The 19,977-nt window shown below is 44.3% G+C and overlaps 1 protein-coding gene across 2 annotated transcripts in view; it reads right to left on the bottom strand.

The window, feature by feature from the left end:
- LOC115460090 (S-acyl fatty acid synthase thioesterase, medium chain-like) overlaps positions 1 to 19,977 on the bottom strand; it is a 40,934-nt gene that overhangs the window by 5,884 nt on the left and 15,073 nt on the right. For both annotated transcript variants that reach the window (XM_030189937.1, XM_030189936.1), the window contains one exon: positions 5,194 to 5,363. In XM_030189937.1, the coding sequence (XP_030045797.1) occupies positions 5,194 to 5,363 (170 nt within the window). The remainder of the gene's footprint in view (positions 1 to 5,193; positions 5,364 to 19,977) is intronic.

The raw sequence follows: 19,977 nt of genomic DNA, 5'->3' as shown, positions 1-19,977 counted from the left end.
ACAATGGACATCCCCCCCCCCGGGTGCATCTTTACCTGCTGGAGGGGTGCTGCGCATCTGTTGGCAACGCTCGTTCCCTTCTCCCTCTGCCCCGGAACGGGTTACTTCCTGTTCCAGGGCAGAGGGAGCAGAGAATGAGCGTTGCCAACAGACGCGCGGCACCCCCCCCCCCCCCAGTGGCGAAACAGACACCTCCCCCCGGCGAAATGACCCCCAAGGGTGCATCTTTATCTGCTGGGGGGGGGGGTGCCGCGCGCCTGTTGGCTTCGCTCGTTCCCTGCTCAGAATGGTGTACAATGCCCTCTTTCAGCAACATTCAAGGTAATAATTAAGTTCTCTAACATGGGTAACACATGAAAGGGATCTAAAAATGGCCACTACCTCATGGGACTACCGGAAACAAAACTGGACACACTCTGACCCAGTTAGCAGGGGGAAAAGCACCATGGGAGTAGAGCCCACTACTCTATACTCACCACAATGCATTGCTGATGTGACTCTGCAGGGCACCTAACAGAAAAGGTGTCACACTCACCCGAGAGCCACATCACAACCAGGGAAAGGATGTCAGAGGATAGAACACATTCTGCTGTCATGGAGGTGGGTACGGCATTTGAGGCTGGCATACAGGCTGGCAAAAAAGGTTTTTAGTTTTATTGTTTTAGTGTGGGAGGGGGTTGGTGACCACTGGGGGATTATGGGGAGGTCATCCCCGATTCCTTCCGGTGGTCATCTGGTCAGTTGGGGCACCTTTTTGAGGCTTGGTCGTGAAAATTAAAGGACCAAGTAAACCCGGCGAAATACTGCTGAACGCCGCTTTTTTTTTCCCCATTATCCGCAAAACCCGGCCATCTGGTAGCCACACCCATGCCCGCCCATGTCCCGCCTTTGCTACGCTGCCAACACGCCCCCTTGAACTTTCACCGGTGATGTGACAGGAAAGCGGCAATGCTGTCAAAAAAGCCGCTTTCGATTATACCGATTTGGCCGCTTTTGCGAGATCGCCGGCGATCACTTTTGAAAATAAGCTTGTTAGTTTATTTATGTTGCTTGTGTGGAACTGTGTGAAAGGCTTTGTTACAAATAAGTAACCACAACAGTACTTTCCTTTGATCCAGCTCTCTAGTCACACAGTCAAATAAATTAATCAAATTCATTTGACAAGACTTAACTCTAACAAAACTCATATATGTGGGATTGTGTAATCCATTGGATTCCAGAACCTGTACTATCTTCTGTTTTAACAGCCTTTCCATTAATTTATTCACCACAGAACTGCCAGAAATGCCTTTCCTTCAGTACCCTTGCATCTATCCCATCTGGCCTATTGCTGTCTACTTTTAATTTAGCTACCTCCTCATAAACAGAATTTTCCAAAATCATTTAAGGTCTGCCTCACTTTCATTCTTATGTGTGTTTGTTTTCTGTGGTCCTACTCCCAGCTTTTCATCTGCGAATACAGAACAGAACTATCTGTTAAGCAATTTCACTTTATCCTCATCAACTTCTACATATTCCTCCAATTCACCCTTCAGTCTGACAATGCCACTTTTGTACTTCTTCCAATTGCTAACATATCTAAAGTCTTGTCCCCACTGTAATCTTTCTTCCATTTGCATTTTTGCTTTCCTGACTGCTTTACCAGCTTTTCTTAGCTGTTCCAGATATTATATTACACTACAAATTGCATTTTTAACCTGCTATTACCAAGCTGGTTCTAGGTGGTTTACAAAAGAATAGACTGAGCATTCTCAGGATAACCATTAAAAACAATAACATTAAATGAAGAGCCCCATTTTAGGTCTACACGGAGTGCATATTTCTGAAATAAAATGCTTTCAATTTACAAAATTGTTTGTAATTGGACATACATTTCAAAGTATGCGGTAGTAGATTCCAATTTTTAGTGGCTTGAAAATTGAAAGTAATTGTAAATATCTTCTTGTATCTGACCTTTGACACACTTAGGTAATGAAGGGCTAAAAGATGTTTGGAGGAAATATAACCCTTTTTGCTGAGATCTTAACCAGACCCATCATATGTATGCTGGGGCTTGACTATATAATATCAAAAATACCAATACACAAATTTTGAATATCACCTCTATACGAAGCCAATGTAATTTTACTAATAGGGGTGATATCCTATCAAATTTGGACACATGGCTGCTGTATTCTGCAATAGTTGGAAAAGGAAGGGAAAGAGGATGGGACTTGATATACAGCCTTTCTGTGGTTACAAAAAAAGTGATTTACACATTTATTTTGTACCTGGGGCAATGTAGGGTTAAGTGACTTGCCCAGAGACACAAGGAGCTGCAGTGGGAATTGAACCCAGTTCTTAGGCTGCTACACTGCTCCTCCACTTGCAATTTGCTCAGTAGATATTATTACAATAATCCGAGTATGCCAAAGTAAGTGTCTACACAACTATGTGAAAAGCTTCAGGTGTAAAATAAGCTCTTATTCTCCTAAGCTTCCAAAGCATTCTAAATACTTTGGCAGGCACTGCTTTCACTTGTGTCCCAAAAAGTACATTATCAAATAGTACTCCCAAATTTTAATTTCTTTTTCCAAATTGTACATTACCCCGTTGACAGAAAATGCCACCATAGGCAAATGATTAAAACTACTACTCAATACCATAAATGTCTTCTCCTTATTTAGCTTCAGTCTAAACTGAGAAGCCCAATCTTCCAATGCTAGAACTTCAGCAAAATCCCCAATGAAAGGTTGCCTATCTCCTTTCTTGGCTTTGAACTCTTGTAGTTTACAAAGGATAACCTCTTGTCCTTACCTTTTTAGCTACTACTTTTGAGAACCTTAGAGGGGCATAATCGAAAGGGGTGCCCACGTTTTCCTGAGGACATCCTCCTAATTAGCCAATTAATTGGGCTAAGAAAAGTGGTTTACTTACAATTTTGCACAATGATTCTGAAGTAATCTTAGTGATCTGACTTTGTATATTATTTTCTCTGAAGGAACTAAGTACTGTGAGCTGCTGCGAGAGGTCGTGGCAGCCATTTTCCCTCAGTGGCCACAAGGGGCAGGAGCGAGATGCCTGTGCTCCTGCCCCCAACAACCACCACAAACCACCAGGGGTACAGGTATGTCCAGGGAGAGGCACCAAAAAGCAAAAGGGCAGGCGATTCGCAAACTCCAATGTGGAAAAAAGACAAGCAGATCAGATGTACGATCAAACCAAATCTTTAATTAGGGATATGCAAACTAAAAAAATGTCTGACACAGGCCATGTTTCGCCCATGAAAGGGCTGCATCAGGGGCTGTGTGCTCCTTTCATGTATGCTTGCTCTACCTCCTCGTGGTCACTGCTCTGCTCGCAGCCTTGCACGCACTGTGCACAGCTGGTTAGTGTACATGTGAGGCTGCGAGCAGAGCAGTGACCACAAGGAGGCAGAGCAGCAGATAAAGACCTGAATGGTCCACAGTCCATCCAGTCTGCCCAACAGTCACACTCATTATGAATTCATGATTAAATTAACAATGAATGTCATCTTATATACTTTATCACAAGTCTTTCACTGGTGTTTCTGGGACATACACCGTATTAGTCCGCCCGACTCTGTCCTTATGTTCCATTTACTGGAGCTGCCGTCAAAACCACTGCAGCCTAATTGAATACATGTTGTCATTTGCGGGACCCAGACTGTAAAAGTTTGCCCTGCACTGTCCTCGGTTCCAGTTACTGAAGTAACCATTGAAGCCCTTAACTTTTTATTTTTGTTTTATACCATCTTTTTTCTAAATAGAGTTCCTCTGTGTTCATCCCATGCCCTTTTGAATTCGGTTACTGGTTTTTTTTTTTTTTTTTGGGGGGGGGGGGGGGTTCTCCACCACCTCCCTCAGGAGGGCATTCTAGGCATCAACCACCCTCTCCATGAAAAAGAATTTCCTGACATTACTCCTAAGTCTACCACCCTGCAACCTCAGTTTATGTCCTCTAGTTTTACCATTTCCCCTTCTTTGGAAGAGATTTGTTCCTATATTAATACCTTTCAGGTATTTAAAAGTCTGTATCATATCTCCCCTATGCCTCCTATCCTCTAGTGTATACATATTCAGGACTTCCAGTCTCTTCTTATATGTCTTTTGGCACAAGCCCCATATCATTTTTGTTGCCTTCCTCTGGACCGCTTCTAGTCTTTTTACATCCTTAGCAAGATGCAGCTTCCAAAACTGAACACAGTACTCCAGATGGGGCCTCGCCAGCAACTTGTACAGGGGTATCAACACCTCCTTTCTTCTGCAGGTTACTCCTCTCTCGATGCAGCCTAGCATCCTTCTATGGCCACTGCTTTGTCACACTGTTTCTTTGCTTTAAGGTGCTTGGACACCACAGCCCCAAGGTCCCTCTCCCCGTCTGTGCATATCAACCTCTCACCTTCTAGGACATACAGCTCCCTTGGTTTTCTAATCCCCAAATGCATCACTTTGCACTTCTTTGAATCAAATTTTAATTGCCAAACATTATACCATTCTTCTAATGATCTGCTTGTCTTTTTCCCACACAAGCCCTGGAGGAGGGCCTACCTGGCGGCTGGGGGATGAGGGGCCCTCTGGGGGTTCTTGCCGTGGGCTGGGAGAGGGGGAAAGGAAAGAGGGCCATTGTCGTGAGGTGGGAGTGGCTTGGGTGCTTTATTTTTTATTTTTACAAAAAAAAAAAAAAGTTATGCGGGTCCTAGCCTGATACTCAGCCGGGGCTGCATAACTCTTATGTGGCTCCAGCTAAATATTGGCCAGGCCCGCAGCCTGCCCCCCCACCCACCCACCCACCCAATATTCAGTGCCAGTGCCCGGACATTGCCCTGTACTGAATATCAAGGGATAATTTAGCCAGTGACAATCAGCTTTTTAGAAAACTCTGACCACCACTAACTGAATATGGTGGGGAATGTAAGTAGTACATACAAATCAATCTCGTGCATATTCATTGTGGAAGTCTTGAAAACTCAACTGGGTTTTGGCCCTCAAGGTCTGTGGTTACCCACCCCTGTCCTATAACATACATGCACACTTGGTGGGATGGTGACCTATGGAGAAGAACCCCTACCAGAGGTCAGAAATCTCACAACACTTCCAAAACTACTCAATACAATTCAGAGCTAAATAAATGTAAGTGTCTGATAACAAGTATGATGTACTTTCTGGATCAAAATGAACTAGAACAACTTACACAAAATTATCAAGCACCCTCAGATCCGCTTTGAGCACTGGAACAAACATTTCCAGAATCTCCCTGCTCTGAAGCATCTCAGCAGGAGCACCGCCAACAGTGGTCATCCATTTCAGGAAATCTTCATCTCCTAATGCAAGTGTTGTCTGAAGAGAATCACGAGCCTTTGACTGCAAAATTCAGAGAAGGATTCATTAACTGCTGTGCAACTGAATAATTTATATCAAAGGAAAGACCAGTTTTTTTTTAAAAATTCTTAATGAGCTGAGAACAACCTATTAGCTTACTGTAACCAGACTATATTCTTACTTGCAAAGGACTGCTGCTGTGCTGGCTGCTTTTCAGTGAGGTGCTATGGTGGGGTACATAAAGGTGGGCAGCATCCTACAATTATTGCTGAAATCCCTTTCCTGAGGATGTGTGTTTTTATCCCGTCCCAGGGAAATGGCTTTCTCTGATCTGTGTGTATCTAAAGTTTAAAATGCTATAAAGTATATATACCTCAGTCTACAAGATCGAACAGTGAAACTAGGCACTACCGAAGGCAAGGTATTCCCCTACATTCACAGCTCTATCATAAATGTTATTTTATTTGGATTTATTAACTGCCTTTATGAAGAGATTCACCCATTAACTTAACTCATTGCATCTCCCTATGCTACCATTTACTTATCATAGGATAATTAAAATTTGAGGTAGTAATTCTTTAGCCCCATGACTTTCTTCAATGTGATTCTATTACATCAAATATAGATGCTTTCTTCATTCATAACTCTGTAGAAGATAATTCACACCTACGAGATCCTTGCTGCATAGTTTATACAGCAAACCCTCCACACAATTCAAAAATGTTATCGGAGGGGGTGACGCTCCTTCTGCAATAACAAAAAAGTTAGTTTACTCTACTTGTTGTAAGGATGAAGCACCAGACTACAAATTGTTAAAACATGGTTTTCCAAACTTGTTTGGGTGACCCCACAATCAGTTGGGTTTTCAGGATAAATTTACATATTTGTATGTTCTTAGCCTTTTGCACCTTCGGTGAAAGAATTGCAGATTAGTCATCATTTGTGCATTAAGTTTTTCTATGAGTTGAGAATGAACAATTAGCTCATTTACATCTCTTAGCTAAACTATGTGAAAAATTTCTCATATGTTGCCATGGCCAGGAACTTAGTGTATTCCTAGCTGTGGCAATACATGAGAAATGTTTTAAAAATCTGTCTTCTGCATGCTGCAATGGCAGGATTTATAGGGCCCCAGTAGTCCAACTGGAGGCTCCTGATCCCTGATGTCTAGTTTCTCCCAGCCCTGATGTGGGGCATAAATGAATAAAGAAAGGTCCCATAGACTCCTAAGAACACCTCAAGTCCTGATGGGCCAGTGGCCCTTCAGCAGCTTCTCAGGGCTAAAACGTATTTGTATTTTTGTTCACACTTTTTCAGTGACAGCTCAAGGTGAGTTACATTCAGGTACAATGGGTATTTCCATGGAGGGCTCACAATCTAATTTTGTACCTGAGGCAATGGAGGGTTAAGTGACTTGCTCAAGATCACAAGAAGTAGCAGTGGGATTTGAACCTGCCACCTCTAGATTTCAAGGTGGGTGCTCTGACCACTAGGACACTCCTCCTCCCTGCCCCTTAAATAAAAATAAACTGAGATCCTTTGGTAGCTTGACCCCTAGCAGTAGTGCAGGAGACTATCAATTAGATGTCAGTGGAAGCCATTTTTCTTTTGGTGGTTTTTACAGTTCTGGGATCTTGTTTTACAAATGTACAGTTCATGTGAAAAGTAGTGCAAATGGCATTTTTCATGTTTCCAGACATTTTGCTCCATTTTTCACGACGCATGCTTTTAGAAAATCACTCACACTATAAATGACCCTAAATTAGGCAATAATATTCTATCTTTCAAAATTCAGAAGCAAAGCCTAAGTATATTTATGTATTTATTTTGTATTTGTTATACCGTTAATCAAAATGAACATCATGGCAGTTAAATTTCTAGCAATTTTTTAAAAAGGCAGCAAATAGGAAAAAGAGAAGAAGGTGAAGCGGATATATACAATCCAAACTGGACACAACATGAGCAGTTTCAGAGAAAAAAAGCCGAAAGCCAGTCTACCTATCTTAGAGAAAAGCTGTATCTTAGACATTTTGAATCTAAGGTAGTAACTTTCAAAGGGCAGGTCTAAAGAGAGAGCATTCCAGTTTAAGGGAGTGATACAATGGAACGTGAGTATGAGCTGGGTCAAGCCTAATACAGCAAGAGGAAGGGCCGGTCTTAAAGAACAGGGGTGGTCGCACAGGGCCTCGTGCTCCTAGAGGCCACATGGCCCTAGCATGTCCACAGTTCCACTGTCTCAGAACAACCCCCCCCCCCCCCCCCCCCCCAGTAAAGCAATTGATTCAGCATTTGCTGACAGTGCTGTGCACCAACCACAGACCTTTCACCGGGAGGTTCCTGCTTTGGTGGGTCATCTCCTACAACAGTCAGAAAGTCTCCCGTTGAGTGGACCCACCTCCAGAGCCATTTTTTTTCCCAGTGGACAGGTCGCCCAACATGCATGCCCTGATCTACATGCATGCCCCAGTGTTAGAGGTCACCCGATCTACTGGCACATGTATGTGGCCACCCTCCTGCAGCAACCTCCTCATGTAGACTGCCTTTCCATGTGCACTGCTCAGGAGGTTGGAAAATGTGTTCCCCTGCTCCTCCGGTGATGATGACTTAGCTGCAGCTGGCTACTGCTGCTTCAGCCAAGAAAGGCAAGCCTATGATACCAGCAGCAGGAAGCTGCCAGTCTGTGCTGTCATCTTCAGCAGAGCCGACGAACACTGACTGACTCGTCATGCTCTGAGCCCACCAGCTGTTGTGTGCAGCTAGTTTACTGACACTGTGGTGACTCCCCCCCCCCCCTGCAACACACCACACAGAGGAGGCTGACACAAGCCTGGGCCCTGGCACAGTCTGCCAGCCCTTTAGAGACTACTTCCTGCAGAGCTGTGCACTCAAGGTAAGCTTAAAAAAGCATTAGCATAGCCTGACAATGGAGGGGGGGGGGGGGGGTGTGGAAAGAATTGGGAGACTTTCTAGGTGTTGGGACTGGGCCTGTCTTTTTTTAGCTACTAGTGTTGGCTCTCTGGATTGGTGGGTTACAGTAATGGGGGAATTTGAAAATACTCTGCCCACATAGCTGGATATTTTCTTAGTTAATACATTTCCTTTATTCTCCTCTATGTTATGAGAATTGGAACTCCTAATTGTGGTGGACTTGAACAGGATAATTTCTGCTTATGTTCATTGATTAAAACTAGGTTTCCCTTGATAGCATTGTGCTTATTTGAATTAGTTATATAAGAACATAAGATTAGCCATACCGGGAAAGACCAATGGTCCATCTGGCCCAGTATCCTGTTTCCAGCAGTGGTCAAGCCAAGTTACACATACTTGACAGAAACCCAAATAGTAGCAACATTTCATGCTACCAATCTCAGGGCAAGCATTGGCTTCCCCATGTCTATCTCATTAGCAGACTATGAACTTTTCCTCCAGGAACTTGTCCAATCCTTTTTTAAAACCAGGTATGCTAACCACTGTTACCAAATCCTCCAGCAAAAAGTTCCAGAGTTTAACTATTTGTTGAGTAAAAAAATGTTTTCTCCTATTTGTTTTAACAGTATTTCCATGTAACTTCCTTGAGTGTCCCCTAGTCTTTGTACTTTTTGAAAAAGTTAAAAATTGATTCACTTCTACTCATTCTACACCACTCCAGGATTTTGTAGACTCAATCATATCTCCCCTCAGCTGTCTCTTTTCCAAGCTGAAAAGCCCTGACCTCTTTAGCCTTTCCTCATATTAGAGGAGTTCCAGCCCCTTTATCATTTTGGTCGCTCTTCTTTGAACGTTTTCTAATTCCGTAATATGTTTTTCAGATATGGCAACCAGAATTGAACGTAATACTCAAGGTGAGGTCGCATCATGGAGCGATATAGGCATTATAGTATTCTCGGTCTTATTTATCATCCTTTTCCTAATAATTCCTAACATCCTGTTTGCTTTTTTGGCTGCCACCGCACACTGGGCAGAAGATTTCAGAGTATTGTCTACAACACCTAGATCCTTTTCTTGGGTGCTGACTCCCAAGGTAGACCCTAGCATCAGATAACTATGATTCGGATTATTCTTTCCAATGTGCATCACTTTGCATTTGTCCACATTAAATTTCATCTGCCATTTGGATGCCCAGTCTTCCAATTTTCTAAGATCTTCCTGCAAGTTTTCACAGTCCGCACGTGTTTTAACAACCTTGAATAGTTTTGGGTCATCTGCAAATTTAATCACCTCACATTAATTATTTACTTATTTTATTTGTATCCAAATAATAAAACATACATAATCAATGGAACATAAAAGCACAGAACAGGGGTATTGTAAGAGAGAGAGTAACATGATTGGAAATTCTGAAAAAATAAATGGTAAGAAAAGAATGGAGCCATTGTAAAGCAATCCCTGAGATGCTAATTTAACGAAGGTGATAAAGCAGAAAGGAGTGATCGACCAGATTAAAAACAGCACTAACATCTAAAAGGACTCAGTGTGTGCTTATTTTCATCTCAGAACACTACATTTGACTAACCATAGCCACTAGAGATGTTTCAGTGCTATGTTTCACCTTATAATCTGATTGTTGTGGATGAAGATCATTAGCTTTGCCTAAAAAGATGGACAATTCTTGAAAACCATAGATAGAGAGTAATTGTGAGATGGGATGATAATTTGCAGGGCAAAAAGGATCAAGATTTGGTTTCTTAAGCAAGTGGTGACCCAACGCTTCTTTCCATTCTATAGGCATTCTACAAGGGTGGTCTTAAGGGATAGCAACCCTGGTCAAGACCAGGGGCCCCAGGCTTTCAGACTGCCTCATATTTCTTAGAAAGGTTAATCATGTACTGGCCAGTTCTTCATTCGGCAGGTGCAGCCAATGTGGTCTTGGTCCTTGTCTACAGTTTCACATTGTTAATATGATTCCAATCATGTTTATGCATATAAATCCAAAAAAGGACACTGGTCACATTAATTAGTTTGGGCTATTATCGATTCGATCGGTGATATAGCATACTACCATTTACATTAGTGACAACGTGTGACGTCATCATCTGTTGACAACAGATAATGTTCATATTGTTTGCAATTGTGGTTTTTCTTTGCATTTTGATTACTCTCACATGTGTCTTATTAGACTATCAATTTGGCAAAGTATTTTGAAACTGATTGAGTTCAAAAAATTGAAAACAGTCTTTATTAAATTTTGAACTAGTCCACTAGTACATTTCTGCTGCCCAGAAAAGAAAACTGATGACACAAAAAGAAGCATGAAAAATCTGAACCAGATAAAAAGCTCCTGAAATCGACAAGTTTTTATGTCCAGCCCCAAACTGCTGAGGGGCAGGAGCATAGTGGTGAGCAATCCATGACAGTCATGCACATGAGGACAGAGGAATTATGACGAGCAACACATAAACGTTGATGAAAAGGCAATGCAGCTGAAATCACTGAAGAGGAAACTATACATCTTATTTCCTCCTCAAAGCCAACTAACTGTTCCTCTGATCCTATTCCCACCCATCTACTTAACACTATCTCTCCTACTGTCATCCCTTTTATCTGTCATATCCTCAATCTTTCACTTTCCACTACGACTGTTCCTGATGCCTTCAAACATGCCGTAGTCACACCCAGTGCTTTTTTTGTGCCGGTACGCAACGGTACGGCGTACCGGCACCTTTTTCTCCTCCTCCCCTCCCCTCCCATTACTTCCAGCGATTCTCCGCCTCTCTCATGCCCTCCCATCGACGTGCAGCGATTTTTCCGTCCCTCCCCTGCCCTCACCTCTCTCATATCCAGCGATTCTTCGTCCCTCAGCGTCCTCCTTCACTGCCTGCCAGCCAGTCGGACTCAGAAGCGAATGGTGCAGGCAGCGATTGGCTGGCAGCGTCGTAGCTTCCCTCTGCAAGTCCCGCCTATACGTAAACAGGAAGTTGTAGGCGGGACATGCAGAGGGAAGCTACGACGCTGCCAGCCAATCGCTGCCTGCACCGTTCGCTTCTGAGTCCGACGCTGGCTGGCAGGCAGTGAAGGAGGACGCTGAGGGACGAAGAATCGCTGGATATGGGAGAGGTGAGGGCAGGGGAGGGACGGAAAAATCGCTGCACGTCGATGGAAGGGCAGGAGAGAGGCGGAGAATCGCTGGAAGTAATGGAAGGGGAGGGCAGGGGAGAGCGAATTGCTGGAAATCAATGGGAGGGAAAGGCAGGAGAGAGAGAATTGCTGGAAATCAATGGGATGGGAGGGAAGGACAGGGGAGAGAGAATTGCTAGAAATCAATGGGATGGGAGGGAAGGGCAGGGTAGAGAGAATTGCTGGACATGGGAAGGGCAGGGGAGAGAGAATTGCTAGAAATCAATGGGATGGGAGGGAAGGGCAGGGGAGAGAGAATTGCTGGAAATCAATGGGATGGGAGGGAAGGGCAGGGGAGAGAGAATTGCTGGAAATCAATGGGATGGGAGGGAAGGGCAGGGGAGAGAGAATTGCTAGAAATCAATGGGATGGGAGGGAAGGGCAGGGGAGAGAGAATTGCTGGACATGGGAAGGGCAGGGGAGAGAGAATTGCTAGAAATCAATGGGATGGGAGGGAAGGGCAGGGGAGAGAGAATTGCTGGACATGGGAAGGGCAGGGGAGAGAGAATTGCTGGAAATCAATGGGATGGGAGGGAAGGGCAGGAGAGAGAGAATTGCTAGAAATCAATGGGATGGGAGGGAAGGGCAGGGGAGAGAGAATTGCTGGACATGGGAAGGGCAGGGGAGAGAGAATTGCTAGAAATCAATGGGATGGGAGGGAAGGGCAGGGGAGAGAGAATTGCTGGACATGGGAAGGGCAGGGGAGAGAGAATTGCTGGAAATCAATGGGATGGGAGGGAATGCAGAGGAGAGAGAATTGCTAGACATGGGAAGGGCAGGGGAGAGAGAATTGCTGGACATGGGATGGGCTGGGAGGGAAGGGCAAGGGAGAGAGAATTGCTGGACATGGGAAGGGCAGGGGAGAGAGAATTGCTGGACATGGGATGGGAGGGAAGGGCAGGGGAAAGAGAATTGCTGGAAATCAATGGGATGGGGGGGAAGGGCAGGGGAGAGAGAATTGCTGGACATGGGATGGGAGGGAAGGGCAAGGGAGAGAGAATTGCTGGACATGGGAAGGGCAGGGGAGAGAGAATTGCTGGACATGGGAGGGAAGGGCAGGGGAGAGAGAATTGCTGGACATGGGAGGGAAGGGCAGGGGAGAGAGAATTGCTGGACATTGATGGGAGGTCAGGGATGAGATAATTGCTGGACATGGAGGGGAGGGCAGGGAAGATAGAATTTCTGGACATGGAGGGGAGAGAGGAGAATCGCTGGACGGGGAGGGGAGGACAGGGAAGAGAGAATTTCTGGACATGGAGGGGAGAGAGGAGAATCGCTGGACAGGGAGGGGAGGACAGGGAAGAAAGAATTGCTGGACATGGATGAGAGGGGAGAGAGGAGAAATGCTAGAAATGGATGGAGAGGAGAGCAGGAGATAGAGGAGAATTGCTAGACATGGATGGATGGAGGAGTTGGCTAGGAGAGAGGAGAAATGCTGACTTGGATGGAGGAGAGGGGAGAGAGAATTATTGCTTTATATGGATACAGAGGAGGGAAAAGAGATGAGAAATGCTGGACATGGATGGAGGGAAAGAGAGAGGAGAAGTGCTGGACATGAATGGAGGGGAGGAAAGAAAAAAGAAGATGTGCATGGATGGAGATGAGGGAAAGGGAAGAGAGGAGAAAAACTGCACATGGATGGAGAAAATAGGCAAAAGCTGGATCCATGTTATACCTCCTCCAGTCAATTCCATGGAGGAGGACCCAGCTTTTACTTATGGATGCAGGGCAACAAAAGAAGAAGAAAGGAGGAAAGTAAAGAAATAAATGGAAATGAAGCCCTGGAAACGGAGTTAAGAGAACAGATAGAGAGCAGCAGAATCAGAGACTGGGACCAATATGGATAGAAAAACAAAGTCACCAGACAACAAAGGTAGAAAAAAATCATTTTATTTTCATTTTAGTATTTGGAATTTGTCTTATTTTGCACTGGGTATACTGGAGCTGTAACAGCTTACAGAAATTATTTATAATGAAAAAAAAATCACATTATTTTTTCTCCTATACTAGTATAATATTTTTAATGATGTCTGTTTATATGCGCCATGGCTGGTATAAGGGGTGTGGCTAATGTGGGTGTGGCTATAATAGGGGCGGTGCCATGTGTGGTGACCCCGCCCACAATGAGTACCGGCACCTTTTTTTCTACAAAAAAAGCACTGGTCACACCACTCCTTAAAAAACCTTCATTGGACCCTACCTGTCCTTCCAGCTATCGCCCCAACTCCCTCCTCCCTTTCCTATCCAAGATACTTGAACGTGCTGTTCACCGCCGTTGTTAACTTGACTTTATTTCATCTCAAGCTATTCTTGATCCACTTCAATCTGGCTTTCACCCCCTTCAATCAACTGAAACAGCGCTTGCTAAAGTCTCCAATGATCTGTTCCTGGCTAGATCCAAAGGTCTCTATTCTATCCTCATCCTTCTCGATCTATTTGCTGCTTTTGACACTGTTGATCACAGCCTACTCCTTGATATGCTGTCCTCACTTGGATTTCAGGGTTCTGTTCTTTCCTGGTTTTCTTCTTATCTCTCCCAGCGTACCTTTAGTGTATACTCTAGTGGATCCTCCTCTACCTCTATCCAGGGCTTTTTTGAGGGGGTACTTGGGGGTACTGAGTACCGGCACCTTTTCCATTGTCTGCTAAAATTGACCTATGATCCCCAAGTTTTAATGAAAGAGCTCAGGTTCTACACACCAATTCTGCCTTGTCATAGATTCTGTGACTGGTTGCAGGGGGCCTGGTGATTGTGGGGTGGATCCCTCAGTGATCACCCCACCCCTGAAGGGTGACCTTGCACTTGAGTACCGGCACCTTTTTTGCTAGTAAAAACGTACTGCTTCTATCCCACTGTCAGTTGGTGTACCTCATGGATCTGTCCTGGGACCTCTTCTTTTCTCCATCTATACTTCTTCCCTTGGTACTCTGATCTCATCCCATGGTTTTCAGTATCATCTTTACGCTGATGACTCCCAGATCTACTTCTCCACACCAGAAATCTCAGCCAAAATCCAGGCCAAAGTATCAGCTTGCCTGTCTGACATTGCTGCCTGGATGTCTTGGCGCCATCTGAAACTAAACATGACCAAGACTGAGCTTTTTATCTTTCCCCCTAAACCAACCTCTCCTCCTCCCCCATTCTCTATTTCTGTGGGTAACACTCTCATCCTTCCTGTCTCATCAGCTCGTAACCTTGGGGTCATCTTCGACTCCTCCCTCTCCTTCTCTGCACATATTCAGCACACTGCTAAAACCTGTCGTTTCTTTCTCTATAATATCACCAAAATTCACCCTTTCCTTTCTGAGCACACTACCAGAACCCTTATTCACACTCTTATCACCTCTCGCTTAGACTATTGCAACTTGCTTCTCACAGGTCTCCCACTTAGCCATCTCTCTCCTCTTCAATCTTTTCAAATTCTGCTGCATGACTAATATTCCACCAGGGTCGTTACGCTCATATTAGCCCTCTCCTCAAGTCACTTCACTGGCTTCCTATCCGTTTCCGCATACAGTTCAAACTCCTCTTATTGACCTATAAGTGCATTCACTCTGCAGCTCCTCAGTACCTCTCCACTCTCATCTCATCCTACTTCCCCCCCTGGGAACTCCATTCACTGGGTAAATCTATCTTATCTGCACCCTTCTCCTCCACTGCTAACTCCGGACTCCGTTCATTTTATCTTGCTGTACCATATGCCTGGAATAAACTTCCTGAGCCGGTACGTCAAGCTCCATCTCTGGCCGTCTTCAAATCTAAGCTAAAAGCCCACCTTTTTGATGCTGCTTTCAACTCCTAACTCTTGTTCACTTGTTCAGAACCCTTATTTTATCATCCTGACTTTAATATTCCCTTATCTCTTGTTAGTCCTGTTTGTCTGTCCTAATTAGATTGTAAGCTCTGTTGAGCAGGGACTGTCTCTTCATGTTCAAGTGTACAGCGCTGCGTATGTCTAGTAGCGCTATAGAAATGATAAGTAGTAGTAGTAGTAATACCAGCTGATGCAGTGACGATGTTGAATATAGAAACATGATTGACAATGATATGTCTAACGATCAGCAAACTGTGCCATTGATGCTGCAGTCAGCGGTGACCCAGCAACTTGACCTTTAAATATTTCTGATTCATTGCAAATTGAGTGGGTAAAACAAGAACCATGTAAAATTATAGGCTTTCAGTCCCCATGCATACCTCCTACCCACCCCCATCCTCCCACCCTGTCATAGTAATGCTTGAATGTTTTCACTTATATACACTGTCAGCTAGCACATTTTTATTTTTATTTATTTTTGTTACATTTGTACCCCGCGCTTTCCCACTCATGGCAGGCTCAATGCGGCTTACATGGGGCAATGGAGGGTTAAGTGACTTGCCCAGAGTCACAAGGAGCTGCCTGTGCCTGAAGCGGGAATCAAACTCAGTTCCTCAGGACCAAAGTCTACCACCCTAACCACTAGGCCACTCCTCCACATTTGCTTATTTCCGATCTGATGAAGAAGGGCAACCTTCGAAAGCTAATCAAGAAATGTATTAAGTTATGTCCAATAAAAAAGGTATCATCTTATTTTCTTTTCCATGTTTTATTTTGTTTGATTTCTATTGATAACCTTAAAAATTTGCTATACTGCTATAGCTAACTAGCATAAAAATATAGAAGGTGAAAATGAAAAAGAACTACATTTTGGATAGTTTCCTTTTAACAATAAGAGGTCGATTCACTGAGGACAATTACCATAAATTACAGAACAGTGAAGTTATTAAACATTGCTGGCTCATTTTCTCAAAGCATCGGGATGGTTTTTTTTTCTCTTTTTCTTGTAATCTTTTTGGACATTTCAAATCCCACCTGACCAAGATCAGTTATAGCAACTGGAAGTACATCTGCTAGACCATGAATGCATACAAAACCATTTAGAATCAATGCAGAAATGGAATCTTTTGCAGAGCTCATTGGAGACAAGTACAACACTTGATGCCCATGCGAAGAAATTGATTGAAGGTAACAGAATACACTGTTAAAGAATTCTGCATTGTATAATCACAGTTATTAAAACTTTAGCTGAAAGAAGCTTACTGTTCCGAGGGAAAGATAAGAAACTAGATGAGCCAAGCAATGGACATTTTCTTGGCCAAGTTGAACTACTTGCAAAATTTGACCCTGATTTGAAGGAACATAAGTGATGCATTTAAGACAAAGAGTCATTTGACCATTACTTAGGGAACTGTGGCTGGCGGCGAATGGGTAAGGCTGCTTATCTGTATATTTTCAAAAGATATATGGGTAATATTGGACAATTTAAATCTCAAGCCAGATATTATTCATGTAACTAGAGGCCAAGTTAGGGATGACAAGAGCCTCAAATGATCTGTTTAGGGGCAATATTCAGCAGCTAAATGGATGTTATCCATGTTGTCGAAGCCTGCTAAACAGCAGCCCAAAGCTAGTGCCACCGCGGTCCTTGATAAATACGTATATTTAGTGCCACTACTTACATTCACAACAACACTGAACGTCGTATTAAATACCGGTGCCAGTGATTAATGGAAGACAGTGACCCCAATATCTAACTGTATTATGATTTTTATTTTTAGACCATGTATATTTATATTCTTTTAAATTTTTGTCGTTGTCTGTAGTGTTTTCTCTTCTTACTGAAATTACATTTCTGCTGTACTTCTTCAGCATTTTGGTAGGGAGAATTATAAATATGATAAATATTATTTCCAGATATCCCGAAAACCCAACTGGACATGTTTTGGAAGTTCTAAGGTTGCATTTGTGTCCTTGGACTCGGACCCAGCAGTAGCCAGACAAGAGTCTTTTTGTCTGATGAGATGGCTCACAATGTACATTTTAAACATTGGCTGATCTGGAGTGATCATTTAACTTTCCTGAGAATTGTGAATAGGAAACTAAGGGACCTGTTTACTAAACCGTGCTGTAGGCGCACTAACGTTTTTAGTGTGTGCTAAAAATTAGCGTGCACTAACACTAGAGACATCCATAGGAATATATGAGTGTTTCTAGTATTAGTGTGTGCTAAAAATTAGCGCATGCTAAAAACACTAGCGTGTCTGAGTAAACAGGGCCCTAAGTTTGGGCCACCAGGTTTCTAGCTCTGTGCTTTAACTATTCCTTGAAAGGGAATTGTCTACTATATCTGATTATAACTTGCCTTGAACTATTAAGGTTAAGGCAAGATCTAAATCCAAATCAAATCTTATCTAAAAATATTTTTAACCAGGGCTGGCCCAACATTTAGACAAACTAGGCAATTGCCTAGGGCAGCAGCCATTGGGGGGGGGGGGGGGGCAAACACCACCTGCAGTCAAAGCAAAACAATAGATCCTGACAGCTACACAAACTCAAAGAATAATCAGAATGTACTTTTACAAGTAGGAGGAATGGGCAGATTTCAAATGGCTTTTGGAAATTGCCCTCATTATGTACATATTTACAAAACAAAGTTTAAATGTAGGTTTATTTAGGATTGTTCTGGGAATGAAGGTATCAGAATCAGTGGCATAGCCACGGGGAGCCTTGGGGGTCTGGGCCCCATCCAAATTGGATTTGGGCCCCCAAGGTCTGCTGATTTGGCTGGCAGGGGTCTCCAAGCCCCACCAGTAGAAGCCTTCCTCCAGTGCTGTTTGCCACCACGCTGCCTGCTCTGCTTCCCCACCCAGGGCCGTGCCAACACGGTAAGCGGGGTAAGCACCGCAGGGGGGCACCGACCTCTGGAGGGCGGCACCGCGCCATGCTTACCCTCGCCGCTTACCTCAGCTCCCGGACCCGGACAGCAGCCCTTTTATTTAAATTTACCTCCAACATCGCAGCAGCTGAGCAGCATCAGTGAAAGCGCTGCCGACGACTCCAACCTTCCCTCCCCGCTCGTTTGTTCCCTCAGTGTCCTGCCCTCACAAGGAAATGATGTCAGAAGAAGGCGGGACACTGAGGGAACGAATGAGCGGGAAGGGAAGGCTGGAGACGTCGGCAGCACTTTCACTGATGCTGCGCAGCTGCTGCCACGATGGAGGTAAATTTAAATTAAATACAAGAAACCAGACTCAGAGGGCGGGCAGGTGGACATGGGAGGGCAGGGGAGAGAGGAGAATTGCCGGATATGGATGCATAATGGATGGATGGAGGAGGGAAGGGCAGAGAGGAGCATCGATGGACATGGATGGACATGGATGGGAGGGCAGGGCCCAGGGAGAGAGGAGAAATTGCTGGAAATGGAGGGGAGGGGAGAGAGGAGAATTGCTGGATATGGATGGAGGAGAGAAGGGCAAAGAGGGACAAGGATGGACATGGATGGGAGGGCAGGGCCCAGGGAGAGAGGAGAAATTGCTGGAAATGGAAGGGAGGGGAGAGAGGAGAATTGCTGGATATGGATGGAGGAGAGAAGAGCAAAGAGGGACAAGGATGGACATGGATGGGAGGGCAGGGCCCAGGGAGAGAGGAGAAATTGCTGGACATGGAGGGGAGGGGAGAGAGGAGAATTGATGGATATGGATGGAGGGGAGGGGAGGGAAGGGAAGGGCAGAGAGGGACAAGGATGAACATGGATGGAGGGAAAGGGAGAGAGAAGAAATGCTGGGCATGGATGGAGGGGAGGGAAGAGAGAGGAAGGAGATGAGATGAGGGAAAAGGGAGAAATCCTGCACATGGATGGAGAAAATAGGCAGAAGCTGGATCCACTGGACAGTCTGCAGAGGACCCAGCTTTTACTTACGGATGTAAGGCAAGAAATGAAGAAGAAAGGAGGAAAGTAAAGAAATAAATGGAAAGGAAGCCCTGGAAACGGAGTTAAGAGGACAGATAGCAGCAGAATCAGACAACAAAGGTAGAAAAAAATCATTTTATTTTCATTTTAGTGTTTGGAATATGTCCACTTTGAGAATTTACATCTGCTATCTTATTTTGCAATGTATAGCAATTTGTTTCTAAGAATATTGCTGACAATTCCTGTCAGTGTGGCAAGTGGTGAGCGATCATTTTCACGGTTAAAATTCTTAAAAAATTATTTGCGATCAAGTATTTCGCAAGAAAGGCTTGTAAGCCTTGCCATGATTGCTATTGAGAATGATATATGTGCCCAGTTAGATATCAAAGATTTAATTACTAATTTCGTGAACATGAAAGCACGAAAAGCTAAGTGGTTATAAACCCTCTATTTGTTCAGCAATCCCACAAAGATGTACTCCATCTTTCAGCTCCTATTTCCATTGCATCTTGTGCCACACGGGGGGGGGGGGGGGGGGGGGGCACCAACTGATAGTCTGCAGGGGGGCACCAGAGACCCTAGGCACGGCCCTCTCCCCACCCCTGCGCTCATGCTCGGTTTTTGTGAAATTCAGCATGCGTGAGGTTTCACACATGTTCAATTTCATTAAAAGGAGTATGCAGAGCAGCAGGGAGGCAGGCAAAATGTGAACCCCCCCCCCTCAAATTGAGGTTTGGCTATGTGCCTGATCGGAATGATCATGAGTTTAACTATCAAAAATGGGAGAAGGCGTGATAGTATAAAGGTTATTTGA

This window comes from Microcaecilia unicolor, chromosome 1, assembly GCF_901765095.1.
Source record: "Microcaecilia unicolor chromosome 1, aMicUni1.1, whole genome shotgun sequence".
Classification (NCBI taxonomy): domain Eukaryota; kingdom Metazoa; phylum Chordata; class Amphibia; order Gymnophiona; family Siphonopidae; genus Microcaecilia; species Microcaecilia unicolor.
This window is presented reverse-complemented; position numbering and strand designations above follow the sequence as displayed.